The following is a 14,857-nucleotide window of genomic DNA, read 5'->3' as shown; positions in this document are numbered from 1 at the left end:
AGGGGAGGAGAAGGCCTGCAGGGGCATGTCTTACATAAGGTTTGGACAACAAAATCAGAAAATAATCAGATCCATTTATAGATTAATGGCCTGTTTGTTCAGAGGGCAACCAAAATACTGGACAGGACGACATAACATCACTGAAAGTGTTGGAATTGGTTTAGCTAGGTTAGCTAGTCAGGACAAACTTCAGTAGGCTATACTGCTAACTGCAACATATCAGTTAAGGCAGTTATTTACATATTTCATATTTAAATACTGTCATAAATCTCTCTCTCTCTCTCTCTCTCTCTCTCTCTCTCTCTCTCTCTCTCTCGCGCACACACGCACGCCGGTTTCTGTCACGTGACATGTCAGTTTACTACTGGTTGCCGTAAAGCGTATGCCTAGTCGTAAACATGCCTCTGTCAAATGTGCAAAGTTAGACGAACGGTGACATTTCCGTTAATTCACACTTTGTAGTCGGTTTATGCGCCTCTACTTTAAAAGAACTCAGCTGAACGCGCCCACAAGGTGAGATGAAAATACGAATAAACGACGTCATTGTAGCAATGCTAACATAGTAGCTTTGCAATGTTCTAAAGCGTCACACATGTAGGTTCGTTGTGACGGTGCTTGTCCTCGACTGTGACGCACAGCTAACAGTACTAATGTCATTTTGGAGTGTGTTTCATATCTCATTTATTCCTCACTTGTCTCTCTCTCTCTCTCTCTCTCTCTCTCTCTCTCTCTCTCTCTCTCTCTCTCTCTCTCTCTCTCTCTCTCTCTCTCTAATAGTGTTGGACAGTCCAAACAGGGTACACAAGCTATAAGTTCCTTTCAGGTCAGATGTCTTCCCCTACCTCCAGTATCCCTCCTGTCCTCCTAAACACAGGGGTTCACATGCCCGTCCTGGGTTTGGGGACCTACAAGTTGGTGGTTCCTGAAGATGTGAACCGGGCTGTGGACGCAGCGCTGGTTGCTGGTTATCGGGCCTTTGACAGTGCAGCCGTCTACCAGAATGAAGCTGAGCTGGGCCGAGCCTTGAAGGAGCTCTTGCCCAAACATGGCTTAACCAGAGAGGATGTGTTCATAACCAGGTGAGGCACAGAGGCTCGTAGGCCTTCCTAAAGAGCACAGCATGTCAACGTACTAACTTTGGTGTCCTACTCGGATCATATGATTTTCCTCTCAGAGATCTTATGGAGGCACTGAAGCTCAGTCAAGTTTGACTCTGAGGTAAAGTCTACAATTCTGAACAAACCCGTCTCTTTCTCCCTGCAGTAAGCTGGGCTCCAAGGATCAGGGAGAGGAAGCCATGGAAGGAGCCCTGCGCAGCCTGTCTCAGCTGGACCTGGGTTACATTGACCTCTACCTGATCCACTGGCCTGGAACACAGGGTCTGGATGTGACTGACCAACGCAACCCAGGTAAACAGTCCAGAATCACGGGAAACATAAACTGTGTCTATACATATATAAATAAATCCTCCACTTACTAAGAGATAAGATTCAAGCTGTCTTCTCTCTTTCCTCCTCCACAATGTATTTGTACTTGAGTAACACTGATGATGAGCTCCTAATTAATATGTGACTCCAGGCAACCGAGCTCAGAGTTGGGCCACACTGGAGGAGCTGCATGCCCAGGGGAAGCTGAAGGCCATCGGAGTGTCAAACTACACACCAGCACACATGAGAGAACTGATGCAGAGCTGCAAAGTCCCTCCTGCACTGCTACAGGTAGAATGCATGAGAGGGAAAGGAGGATGGATAACATTATAATATACATAATGGGACATAAAAGCAAAATAAAAAGTGAAAAAAAGAAAATTTATGCACTCGTTTTTTTGTTGTTTTTGCTTCTTCAGGTAGAGTTTCACCCCAAGCTGTTACAGACCGAGCTGAGGAAAGTGTGTAAGGAGTATGGAGTGTGTTTCCAAGCGTTCTCCTCCTTAGGGAAAGGAGAGCTGGTCACTGACCCTGTGGTCTTGGAGGTGGCAAAGAACTGCGAATGCACCCCTGGACAGGTACGCGCGCGCGCGCACACACACACACACACACACACACACACACACACACACACACACACACACACACACACACACACACACACACACACACACACACACTAGGTAAACATTTAGGTCTTTTGTTCCCCTTCAGGTCCTCTTGCGCTGGGCTGTGCAGCAGGGCGTCCCAGTGATCCCGAAATCTTCAAATCCAGACAGAATAAAGGACAATGCCAGGCTTTTTGACTTCACACTGAGTGACGCAGACATGGACAGACTGTCCGCTTTGGACTGTGGGCGCAAATACTGTCGGGATGCATCACTAGTGGTTTGATAAACAATGAAGTGAAATAATAATAATAAACTTTATTCTATAGCACCCTTCATACAAGAAATGCAAGACAAAGTACTTTACAATAAAGGAAGATAGACATAGATGAAATAACATCGCAAATAAAACACTGTCCTGTGATGATGCCTCTTCCAGGGTTCCCACACATCACCAGTGAATTTTCAAAACTTTCCCATAATCGGAGCTGTTTGAAATAGGTAATCCTAAATAGCGATCATTGGGTGCAATAAGAAATAGCCAAACCAATGTATAATCAAAACCAATTTCTAGGACTGGAAAATATTTCTTCCAGGAATTTAAAGACCGCGGGAACTCTGCTCTTTAATGCTGCTGCTGTTTAGCTCTGACCGGCAGCGATACAGTGGTGGGACACTTGGAGTTCAGACACAGAGGGCTTAGTTGCATAACAAACACACTGGGCGAATGGATTGAGGATTTAGGTAAATGTGTGAATCTAAAGGTTTAAGTAGCATTTTAGACAACGTTGGCCAGTAGGTTGTCCTGCATGTTGTGACCCATATGCCTTGAAACACTGATCCTTTTCAGGCGGTAGACGTGTTGCTTACTGACCCCCAAAACATCTTTTCTGTTAACAAATCTGTCAATGTGCCATCATTTAGAGAAATACTATGGCTTTTGTGTTCACATTTGAATTGTCAATGCATTGCTACAAATTCTCAATAAAAACAAAATGGCCTTTTCATAGTGTCGTTGTTTACTGGAGAATAACACAAGAGACTCACTTTAAAATCACTCTTAAAATTATTTATTCAGGACAGCATATACCAGAAGTTTCAAAGCTGTAGAGAAAATTTACAAAAGTCATTAAAAAATGGGAAGGAATCCCCCCCCAAAAAAGAAGGACATTTTACAATGCAAAGTTCTCCACACACATCTGTAGATTCAAGTAATACCAAGGATGGTTGCAAAACTCCAGGTGCCCAGGCAGGTTTTCCCTCTGGGGTGTGTTCTCTGCCACACATGTTTGTAAAAGTCAAAATTACAACATGACTTCCTCTGAAATGGCTTTTCCAGCACTCGCCATTGTAATATTTTTTCTCACAGTTGTGACAGTGAACGCACCGCCACGATTATTGTGCTTTTTTCTTTTTCTTGAGCGCAATAGGTGACAGCGAGCTGTGAAGTTTAAGGCGGTAATTGGGTAAACAGACAAGGCCGGTTATGCGGCTTCACATCACAGGTTACAGCATCTTCAAGGCAGTTCATGACAATATTAAAATCTTTAAATTTCATATCCATATCCGGCCCCAAGCTCTCGACACCATGTACATATTCTCAGCCAGCTGATTGTGTCCAGTACAGCTACAGATCTGAGTGACTTAGTGTAAAACACTATTTCTCATGACGGCACAATTACTTAAATACCCATTCTTAATTTCCCTGTTAGTGTGTGGGAGAAATCCAATATCCTAAAATGGTTGAGTCACTTCCTTCTTTTTTTTGTTTTTCTTAAATGTAACAGCATAGTCTAACTGTATTACTGGAGTAGGAAGCTTTATACCTGCTACTTATAAAGGGTCACCGAAGTCTTTCGGTGAATACGTCTTACTTACACAGTCAGGGTTGCACGATACCAAACATGTCGGTAGATAAATCTTAAAAACCGGTGGTGCCATTCAGATTGTCTAGAATTCTCTGATTTAAAAAAATGTGTCCTTAACCAAGTTTAGGAAAATCTATATTAAAAAAAAAAAAGGTGGAGGAAAAGTTTTAAAGACGATACAAATGCAGCCCCCCCCTCAGCCTGCACACCCGAGCACTTCACAACTCAACCCTACAAGTCGAGAGGAAGAGAGTAAGACACAAGTAGAACAAACCTATTACCATGTTCAATAATCACATATCCATAAACAAGTCACAAATAGCCTCATCATATTCACCAAGCTGTGTAGAGGTGCTGATCGTGGTTTAGAATCATTAATAGGAATAAGAATAATAACACCCACAAATGCCATATTGTGTGTAGTATGTGCCGGGTAGTCCTTAAAAGCCTGAATATAATACATTGACAACAGGTGTAGCCTCAGATCAGCACTCCTAGACCTAAGGCCTGATAGACTGAGATCCCGTTCTATTCACATCCCAATGCAGATCAGAGTGAACAACTTCTAAACCCAACCGGACTGGCAACTGATTCAACAAACTCCACCAATAGTTTGGAAAAGCCCAGTTTATGCCGCCCCGCCCCCCCCCTGTGTTTCAATGTGACATAGACTCTAAATCGTCTTCTCTGTGCACTGGGTGCTGAATAAATGGGGCCAAAGGCTAGTGTGTTGTAAAGCAGTTAACTCATCCCCACCCACATCTTTAAATAAGCACATCACATTTATCACAACAGCCATGGATTGTACACTGCCTATTGCTAGGTTGGCCAGACTTATTAAAGAGCACGGTCACCTTGTAAAATAGGAACTTGTCAAATAAATTCCGGGCTCATAACCCCCACCCCTGAAATTTGATAGAATATTCACAACATATTTACACGTAAAAGTTTCAACGTCTTTTTGTTTTTAGTTTTTTTTTCTCATCCAAGGCTTTAAAAAGATAGATTCATATCGGTTTGTGCTTTTATATGTATGTTTAATTTTCTTCAGATATAATCTAACCCTGAAGTTTTACAAAAGATAGTATTTCTGCATCGTCATCGGAGATTGTCCTTCTACAAGATTGTTCTTCTTTTGATAAATTTGAGATATAAAGCAGTTGATGATAGTCAAGTACAGTCGTTTGAATGGTACTGGCTTGCAGGTAGTAGAACAGGAAGTTGGATAATGGCCCCCCTGAGTTGAATACTTTAAAAAATCCTTCCCTTTTTAAACTCTTTCCTCTGATGCCTGCAGGTTTATTTTGGCACACTATTGCAGTGGTCTCAGCTTGCATTTAAGCACCAAAACCAGCATTAGTAACACATTGTCATTGCTGGTTTCCTCGAGACGGCGAGGAAGGAAATTCTAACAGCATTCAAGGAGGCCTCTAAAAGTCAGGTGTTTTGATTTCAGTGCATGCATCTCTCCATCTACAATATATTGCATAGTGTCGATGGGAGAGACAACTGAAGTGGTAAGTGGTCACCTATTAAATCCACTTCTATCTTTCTTTGTGTTCAAGAGCTCACCTCTCCTCTCTTGGCCCAGCGTTGTATCTGTTCTGTGTGGTTCAGATAGCCAACAGTCCATCCTCATGTCTGACTGACCGTTACCATTTCACAGTGGGCTGCCCAGCAATATCGTTAACATCACAACCAACACCAATACAAAAAAGGTTTATTTAAATGTAGTTACCAATGATGTATAAAAATGGCGTGACTACGGTGGGACACTTGGCCATGCCTTTTGTGTTTTGGATTTTTCTCTTTTTGTTCCAACCAACCTTTCATCCGTCCTTTCTCAGAGCAGGTCTTTTTGTTCTCATCACAATTGTTCTCTTGGCTCCTCCCCACTGCTCTCCTCTCATTCCCATCGATCCTTCGAAAACCCCCGCGTCACTCTGTATTTCCTCCCCCGGTGCCTATTCAGTGCGATGAGCGTGGTTTTCATGGTGGTTGTTCTCTCCCTCCATCTCCTGGTGACTGAAGAGGTAGCTCCACCAGCTTTTAGAGTGGTGCATCTGTTTGGTCGTCCCGGCACTCTTCACCCTCCTCATTTCCTGCGCAAAATAGAAATTAAGTTAGAAATAAACAAATTGGTTTTCGTAGGAAAACCCCTTAATCCCTCCTTCCATCCTCTGACCCCCTCGCTCTCACCCCTTTGTCTAGCAGGCTGTCAAACTCGTCGCTCATCCTTCGGAGCTGCCGGCCGTATTTCTTGGCTGCCCACAAAGCGGGGGGAGCCGACTTGGACCGTACTCTGAATGGAGCCCCGTCGGTGGGCGTGCCGGCCTCGTCTGCCCAGAGCTCCTCGTCTCGGGAGGCCGTGGAAGCGATGGACTCGGAGTTCAGCCTGATTCGACCCGTCGCTAAAGGGAGGCAAAGGTGAGAGAGGTTTGTAATGCCTCACAGGAGCAGGAATAGATCAACATACGAGGGAGCAATAAGGAAATTAAATAGGCACAAAGGAATATTAATCACTAGTTATCACTGTTTAAAAGCGTTAGGGGGGGGGGGTAAAATAAAAATATCTTCTCTCTCTCTACTGCTTTGAATAGAGTTAGACCTTTTCTAATATAGGTTAACTTACATTTCAACTAGCAATGCAATCTCAAACTGTAAAACCTATGTGAGAAATAGCAGATTTGATTTCTTCCAAATTAGGCCTAAGAGACAAAGACAAGAAATGGCAGAACTAAATAGGAGGATAAACAATGAATTTCTTTGTGCAAGAACAGGATCTGCATTGCAGCAGCTGTTGCAGAAATAAGCCAAAGAGAAGTTGTGGGTTTAGGTTGAATTTCCCCCCTTTCCCACAATGCTTTGAGATTTCCTACCTGGCAACCTGAGCTCAGGTAGGGTGAGAGAGTGGCGTTGAAAGAGCTGCTGCTCTTGCACAGATAGTTGGTTATTTTCTCCTTCCTCTACCTCCTCCGATGGCTCTGACTCGCTGTCTGAAATGGTGAAGTGTGCAGCCATCGTGACATCTGGGGAAGAAAGATTCAGGAAGTATTAGAAACAGGGATGCATTAAAATCCCCCAAAGTTCTGTATATTACACTGAGGCTGCCCCCTCTTAGACGATAAGTCGACTAATCAGTTTTAATTCTTAATCAACTAAGATTTCTTCAGTCGATCAGTAACTTTATCAACCGTATTCTATGTTGAATGACTTATCTCCAAGAATGTATTAATAAGTTTCAATAGACCACAGCGGTCTAATGTTACTGTTGTTTGAGAGACCTGGAAACAGATAAAACAGCATGTTGTCCATACAAATGAAATTAAATCATTCATCCCTATTTTACTGCCAAGCAGCACGTTAGCTAATTATTCAAGAATCATAAAATGGCATCATCCATTGTATCACTGATGCTGCCCCTATCCAACACACCCAGCAGCCTATCTGGTTCGCTCCGCTGTCCCTGCTATTAGACCAGTCCAAAGGTATTCACACCAACAATCCGAGAGATAACCGACTTGTTTCGACAACACGGAGCCACATTTGATATAATGAACGACTTGTTGTTACACTGTTATTAAAACGAGCCATTACTCCTTCTTCTCCGGTCAACACACTGGCTCGCTTGTTTTGTTGTTGTTGACCGAAGAGGACAAAAGAAACTTCCTTCAGGGCGGAAGCTGCCGAGGGGCTAAATTAGCTAACGCTGTATGTTACGTAAAAAGTACGAATAGGTTTCCTTACCCGAAGTCTTTATAGCTTGAGCCCGACAAGTGCGAGTGTATCTTTAGTCGGCCTCATGTGGCCGCAGCTGTTGTTTTTGTTATCGGCGTCTTGTCTCTTTTTCGGTACAATACAGTTTAGCTCCTCGCTCACCCAATCGCCGCGCGTCAGTGCACCGCCGCTGCGCGCTGACGTCACTGTTGCGAGCTAGGACTGGGCTGGGGCTTTGTTTGTGTTACCGATTTACCGTAGCGTTCGGTGTAGAGGCGCAGCAGGATTTAATATGGATAAGTCCGGCCATTCATATTTCTATCCACCTATTTTCACACAACTGGCAGTGTTTGGATTCAGATCCTATACTGTATAGTATAAAATACCTATTTTATAATAGGCTACTCTATTAGAAGTAAAAGTCATTACTTAGACTTATTATGTAACATAATAATTACTGATGTATAATTGGGTAAACAACATATTGATGTTGTAGCTGGTTGAGGTGGAGCTAAAGTTACCTACTTAGTATACTGTTTGGTGGTCTAATGTATAAGAATATTTTATAAAATGATCATCTGTTTTGCATGTACATTCTTAATCTGCAAAGTTGCAAGTATTTTAAGAAGGCAGGTACATGTAGTGGAGTAAGAAGTATAACATTTGCCTCAAATGTAGTGGGATAGAAATAGAAGATAGCATGAAATGGAAATTATCAAGTAGAGTATAAGTATTTTTATGTTGTAATTGTGTGTTATCATATCCTCAGCGATGGAATTAAAGACTTCTTGTTCGTGTTAGCTTAAAAGTTTAGTTTAATTTTTCATTGTAGACCTCTGAAGGAGAAGTTGTATGGACTTGCATACAGACCAACAGACATTTGTGGAAATACAAGTTTGGGCGTGGGCCATGCTTAGTTGCCTTTTCCCTTAAGACTCTTCCTTGCTTTATCTCTGAAAGGGACACAGATAGCATTGAATACATTTGGCTAAAGGTGAGTCAAAAAGAAATAGACAGGTAGAGCAGAACCCATGTTACACAACAGTTATGTAAGATTTGCTTCTGTCAGATGTTGAGACTGATAAGGAGAGGGTTGGCCAAGAGCCAGTACATGCAAGTGTAAACACACAGATTATACTGTCTCACTCTGAACATGACAACATATTCATCCTTTAGAGTAATTTTAATCAGTTTATATTTGTGGTAAAACGTGTTAGGCATCCACCAAACTGATAGCAAAGAGATGGGAGGTCATCTCATTGAATCTTGTCTTGTGTTCTTGTCCCCTCTCTTTTATCTTTTTCCTTCCTGAGAGGAGAAGAGGACAGAACCTGATCAGTTGTCGTACCTTGTATGAGCAGCAGGTGGTGAGGCAAGCCCATAAACGGATCTTCTCTGATGTTTTTCTGAGCAGTGCTCCTCTTTGGTCACACTGCTTCATCTCCCGTCCCAGGTCCTGTGGTTTCCTGCGAGAACGAAACGGAAAGGAAAAAATCCACATATTTTGCAACGTGGTAAATGTTTCATGATGTCGGGATCAGGGGTTGCCCACGACAATTGCGTTATTAAATCTACGTCAGTGGGAAAAATACTGTTTCTCATTTCCTGAAAAAAGCTGGCGCTGCAGAAGTGATGCTTTTGACAGTGCTGCTTGTGTGAAAAACATGTCCTCCGTCTCATATTGTTTGAACAAAACCATTACAACAGAGCAATACTTTATACATGGCGCATGTGGCAATGTGCATCCTCTATACTGCTTGTCTCTCTAATTTGCCCTCTTGCACTTTCCTCACATCAATGCAGGAGATTCAACCATGTAATTATCTACCATTTATATCTGCTGCCTCTATTCCTCCTCTCCTCCTCGACATCGTTCTTCTGACTCCCCTCTCTTGCATTGAGAGCCTCTTGTGAGATTAGAAACAAAATGAGCCTATTTTGCAAAGTCAGTAAGTGACACTTGAGTAGGAGGAGCGAACTATCTCTGTGGAAACTGTGACGGGATCCGAGGCGATGTGATGCATCTTCTTCTAATTCAGTGTGTCCAAATAGAACTAATGTGAGTTTCTAAGCTTAGACAAACAGGCAGAGTCCGCACAGTCGGCTTTCGGGTGCGAGGATAGAGCAGCTCTAGAAAATGACTCGCTTCTTTTGAACTCTATTTTTGGAGGGATTATAGAAATAATACATGGGAGTTCTTTCTTTGGTTGGACTCGGGGGGGCCCATTTGAGAACCATATAATTATTATACATTTTAATCTGTATGTGCTGTGTGTGTGTGTGTGTGTGTGTGTGTGTGTGTGTGTGTGTGTGTGTGTGTGTGTGTGTGTGTGTGAGCAAAGCCATGTATGCACTACGTTTGTAGCATTTTAACGCCATAAAGCTGCCATCCAAAAGAGTGTGTGAGTGAGAAGACTGATCTTATACAGTTTCTCTCACAAGCAGGATCATTTTGTCACACACACACCCGGACAGAGTGTGTTTGTGTTTAAGTCTGCTGGATTTCAGTGTAATCTGAAGGAGCCATACAATTAGCATCCATTTATATCTTCCTGTACCAACCTCGCCCTGCCTCCCTGCCCCTCATCTGGCGGTTATTTTGGGAAACGGAGGCGTATGCACTCCCACACTGTTTCTAAACCACCACTCAGAGTGTGTGTGCGTGTGTGCTTGTGTGTGTGTGTGTGTGTGTGTGTGTGTGTGTTACTGTCTGTGTGGCAGTTTGAGAGCAAACGCAGCAGCGCTTCCAAGCGGCTCCCAAAACGTGCCTTCCAATTTAATGCCAGGACACTGCCTGTCTGTCGGTCTGTCTGCCGCCGCCGCTGCTTCAATCACCGTCCTTTCAAGCATTTCCCCCTCTCTGCAGACCCCAGTTCAGTCTACACGGGAGCTGAGCAAGATGCAGAGCAGGTTTTGAATTATTTGAAGATGGAGAGCTTGGAGAGAAGAAAAGAAAATGGATTTCCCAATGCCAAAAAAGATGAGAAGCAGACCCGAAGTACAGACAGTGTGTGCCAGACATGGAGGGAGGAAAGTAACTGAAAGAGCAACAGAGGAAGGATCAAAAGTATAGACAGACCAAGACATGAGAGTAGTGTCTGAGAGTGCAGAGAGGGAATTAGGGTAATAAAAGAGCAGAAGAGGTGGCAGTAAATGTAAGCGATTTGGAAGACTGCTATAGAATAAAGAAGAGTCCAAGAGACATAAATCAGAGGAATGGCACAGGTGTAAGAGACAGGAGCAGGGAAGGAGAAATCTTAACCTACATCAGAGTGAATGCTCTCCTCCAGCCCCCTCATTCAACTCTGGCCCTTTCGTCATTTCTCTCAGAACATGCTCATTATCTACGGACCGCTCCCTCGCTGTAGAACTAAGTCACTCTGTGATCACAAGACCGACATATGGCAGCTTTCTAATTCCATCCATCTCCGCCCTTGTGCAGCTTGTAACCCAGCTCTTCTTAAACTAAAGTTTGGGACTAAAAATGGGTTGCTGACTTTGTCTCCAGTGGATAAAAAAAAAAGGCCCAGCTCAACAAGACATTTGATCTAGGACTGGTGTTGAAATCGTTCTCTCCTCATGACAAGAGAGAAATCCGTCATTGAGTTGAGGAAACGTTCCGTTCCCAAGTGCAAATAAAGATGTGTTAAGAAGCTCTTGTCTGTTGAATATCGCCAAACGTTAAAGGCATAGTTTGGCATTTTTGTAAAGTGCATTATTGCCAATATCACACTGCCTTGATGCTAAATATGAAGCTAAAATTAGCAGCAGTTAGCCTAGCTTAGCATAAAGATTGGATACAGGGGGAACCGGCTTGCCTGACTCTGTCTTAGCCATTACAGGGAACTGAAATAGTTTGGCACATATCCACCTGTACAACCAAAATGTTGTGTTTTTGCATTTCGGTTACGAGACTTCATGTGTTAATCAGTGAACTTTAAAGGTGCTGATGGGTGGATTTTGTTACCTTTGAACAGAGCTAGCCTAGCTGTTTCCCAATCTCAATCTTTAAGCTTAGCTATCAGCTAAGCTAAGATAGCTTCCCTCCTCTGGCTGTAGCTTCATATTTAGCGGGCAGACATGAGAGTGGTATCAATCTTATCATCCATCTATCGACAAGAAGGAGAGTACGCATAATTCCCAAAATGTTGATCCATTCCTTCACATTAAAAGACTAATGCAACGTTATGAAGTTGAAAAAAAGACCCTTTCCGGCAAGAAGTAACTGTCAGCCTATATTTGAATTAGTCTGTCTTCCAAGTCCTGGCTTGGCTAAAGGTTAAGGACTGTAATTAACATCTGCCTTGACTTTAATGGACACAAACACACACACACCTACCCATGCCTGTTCTCTATCTTCTCAACTTACAAGCCACACACACTCTCGTCCGGCCCCTTTTTCAACCCTCTAATATCATGAATTACGTTTAGTCTGTTTTCATGTGGTTGGAGCGGTACGTGTGCTCAGAGAGCTACTGTAGATATATAAACAGTACATGCTGGTCTGAAACATATGTACTCCATATGTGAACTTTGAGGTGTACACATGGTACATGCCTGTCATTATGTAGTCTAATGATAGGTGTAGTCTTTGACTAGCTCAGGCTGTTGAAACAAGATCATGACATGGATGGGATGTCCTGTTCCTCAGACTCTAACCTCAGATTCAATGCATGCTGAGATGAAGCTGTGTACAAGTTCAGGTTTTTAATTATCGTCTGTTTGCTGCAACTAAGTGATAGATCATTAAGTAAGCATTTGATATCATTAGCCATTATCACAATCTTGCTTTAATTGTCTGCAGTTAATTTAGCTTTTGTTGGCTAATCAGTTTATGTATACCACGGTAAAGCTCTGCCTGTGGCAAATCATATTTTCATGCTTCACTTAATTATCATAGAGCCTCCATACAGTACAGTGCCATACAGTAAAGCCAATAGTCGTGCCCAATTAAATCATAATTTACTGTATCGCTGAAATCTTCTATCACTATCTTATAGGTGCTGATTTTGTTGTATAAGACAAAATACATGAGATTGATTACTTTTTTACTGAAATCATGGGTTGGCTTCTGGGGCTCCATCCCTGGAGGTTTTAACTCAAACGCCCAGTATTTATTTTTATTTTTAAATTTTTTTAAATACCTTCAACTTTGTGTAATTTCCCCTCAGTCTCTCTGACTGCACCGGCGAAACAATGAAGCAAAAGTTCTATTACTAAATCTATAGGTCTGCTGTAACGTTGTTGTGTTGCTCGCTAACTATCTTATGCACTATGAACATAAGTTTTTTGTCCAATAGACTAAATGAATGGAACTGAGAGAGTTAGAGAAGATAATAAGAAAAGTGGAGAAAAGGAGAACAGTGACCAGGAGAAGTTTAAATACAGTACCATACGATTATAATATGCCCATGTTGTATATGCTGCTATGCTATTCCCTGAAGACATCTAATATAATTGAGTTAATGTTCTTCTGGCCTTCTACTTAATATTCAATTCGATATTGAAGACCCCATTTACTTGGCATTGTTGGGGATCCTTGATTTGCAATTGGAGCAGCTGAGACTGTTATGGCATTTTGATTCAAATGTAGGCGATTTATCAGCTAAACATTCGTTCTGTGAGCTCTACTCCCGCATAGTAGAACAAAAATATATTTTCAGAATGAGTAATGCTGTTCACGCCAAATTCCTACCCTACCTATATATGTTACGTACCTTACAAATGCCAACATCAGACAATTTTTGCCTTTTTTTAGCCGGAAGGAGTGAATATGAACTTGCAGTTAAAAAAACAAAACAACGCCCGCTTTCTTTTTGCATAATATTTTGGTAGTGTATATTTAGGATGCCTGTCAACCTGCTAATCAAAGGCATCGTGTCGAAGCAATTATTAGGTCAGATGACACTACCAGTCGCTGTGCTCCAAGTCTCTGTTTTCCTCTCCATCCTTCACAAGGAGAGCCGGTAATCCATCCTCCTTAAAGATTTTATTTGTTTTGCTATGACAGTGATGAGAGGCAGGAAATTGGGCGGAGAGGCGCAACATGGTACAAAACAAGAAGCATTTTCAGCCCGAATGAGAATACATGGTATCTGCATTAGTAGGTCTGTCTTCCTCATTGCCTTAATCCTCTCCCCCATCTTCCTCATTTCACCCAGTCGCTCAGCATTTCCCCCCTTTATTCATTGTGTCTCTTCTTCAATTTCTCTGTCCTCGCGCCTCCATCGCTTTTTGTCCTTCACTGCCTTTCTCTGGTTTTTCTCCCTCTTCTCTCAAATGTCCCCCGTTCTCTGTCTCTCTCTGCCTCCCTTTCTCACATCTTTAATTTTGCCTCCCTCTTCTGCACACCCCCCCCCCAATCATTTCCTCCCCCCTTTGTGTATCTGGGTTGCTGACTGAACTAGTTCATGTCGAGCTTGCTAGCTGATGGCGTCATTGCCCCTGTTTAATTGATGTGCTTTGATAGAGACAAGCTGCTTGTTGGACTCAGTCAGGTGGTAACAAAATCTTAAGAGCCTGACCACAAGCAAGAACAAACAAAAAATCAACAATAACTTTTTTGCGGTGACTGTCATTTCACATTTTCAGACTTTGCTCTCGGAGATAAAAGCTTTATATCACGCAAGGTGTGTGGAGACACGAAGTGGTGCGATTCATTAGTGATTGCACCTCACAGGCTCACGCTGCACTCAGCTTTTGCTTTACCCTGATTGCACTTTTCTTCACAAAGTTTTAAAAGTGCTCTAAAACACTGTTGAGGGAGCAGAACAATTACATTAACAAACCATGGAACTCTAATGAGAACTTACATTGACTGCTGGCTCCGGCAAGTCCCAGTCAGCAGAACAGCAATGGGATAAGTAACCGTAACATTAGCATAACAATACAAATCTGCATAAAAATAATGAAATAAAGGCGGTGATAGATGGCCATCATTACAAGGAAAGGAATTGGAATGCATTTGCCAATAACCTAAAGTATTTTATATTCCACTTCTGCTCCTTAAAGCCCATTATATTACTCAACTATATCCTTGTGGGTCCAGTCCCTGCTGCAGGCTGTTGGACATTTCTGTCAACTCAAAATGTCTGCAAAGAGAGATGCATCTCGGTTTTACTAAATCGTAAAGCACAAAGCCTCAAATTGCAACTTTAATATAAAAGGTATGTATAAAAATGCAAAATGTGTGTATCTGTACACTTGTTTATATTTGTGTGTGTGTTAGTGTATGTGA

General features: G+C 42.4%; 2 protein-coding genes across 2 annotated transcripts; one reads left to right on the top strand and one right to left on the bottom strand.

The window, feature by feature from the left end:
• Positions 1-367: 367 nt before the first annotated feature.
• On the top strand, positions 368-3,042 carry LOC137874909 (glyoxal reductase-like). Its single transcript, XM_068713882.1, has 6 exons — positions 368-513; positions 778-1,079; positions 1,264-1,409; positions 1,579-1,718; positions 1,847-2,005; positions 2,142-3,042. Exons 2-6 carry the CDS (start codon positions 829-831, stop codon positions 2,319-2,321), a joined length of 876 nt encoding a protein of 291 aa, XP_068569983.1. The 5' UTR covers positions 368-513; positions 778-828; the 3' UTR covers positions 2,322-3,042.
• A 47-nt stretch (positions 3,043-3,089) lies between these two features.
• On the bottom strand, positions 3,090-7,805 carry badb (BCL2 associated agonist of cell death b). The gene is made up of 4 exons (XM_068713521.1): positions 7,651-7,805; positions 6,783-6,932; positions 6,103-6,314; positions 3,090-6,005 (listed from the first exon to the last, which is right to left on the bottom strand). The coding sequence occupies exons 2-4, from the start codon at positions 6,922-6,924 to the stop codon at positions 5,868-5,870; spliced, it is 492 nt and encodes a 163-aa protein (XP_068569622.1). The 5' UTR covers positions 6,925-6,932; positions 7,651-7,805; the 3' UTR covers positions 3,090-5,867.
• Positions 7,806-14,857: the final 7,052 nt, after the last annotated feature.

Source organism: Cebidichthys violaceus, unplaced genomic scaffold, assembly GCF_023349555.1.
Source record: "Cebidichthys violaceus isolate CVI_PGR_0920_01 unplaced genomic scaffold, fCebVio1.0.p SCAF_19, whole genome shotgun sequence".
NCBI classification, from domain to species: domain Eukaryota; kingdom Metazoa; phylum Chordata; class Actinopteri; order Perciformes; family Stichaeidae; genus Cebidichthys; species Cebidichthys violaceus.
Note: the sequence above shows the minus strand (reverse complement) of the source record. Positions and strands in the feature narration are given on the sequence as shown.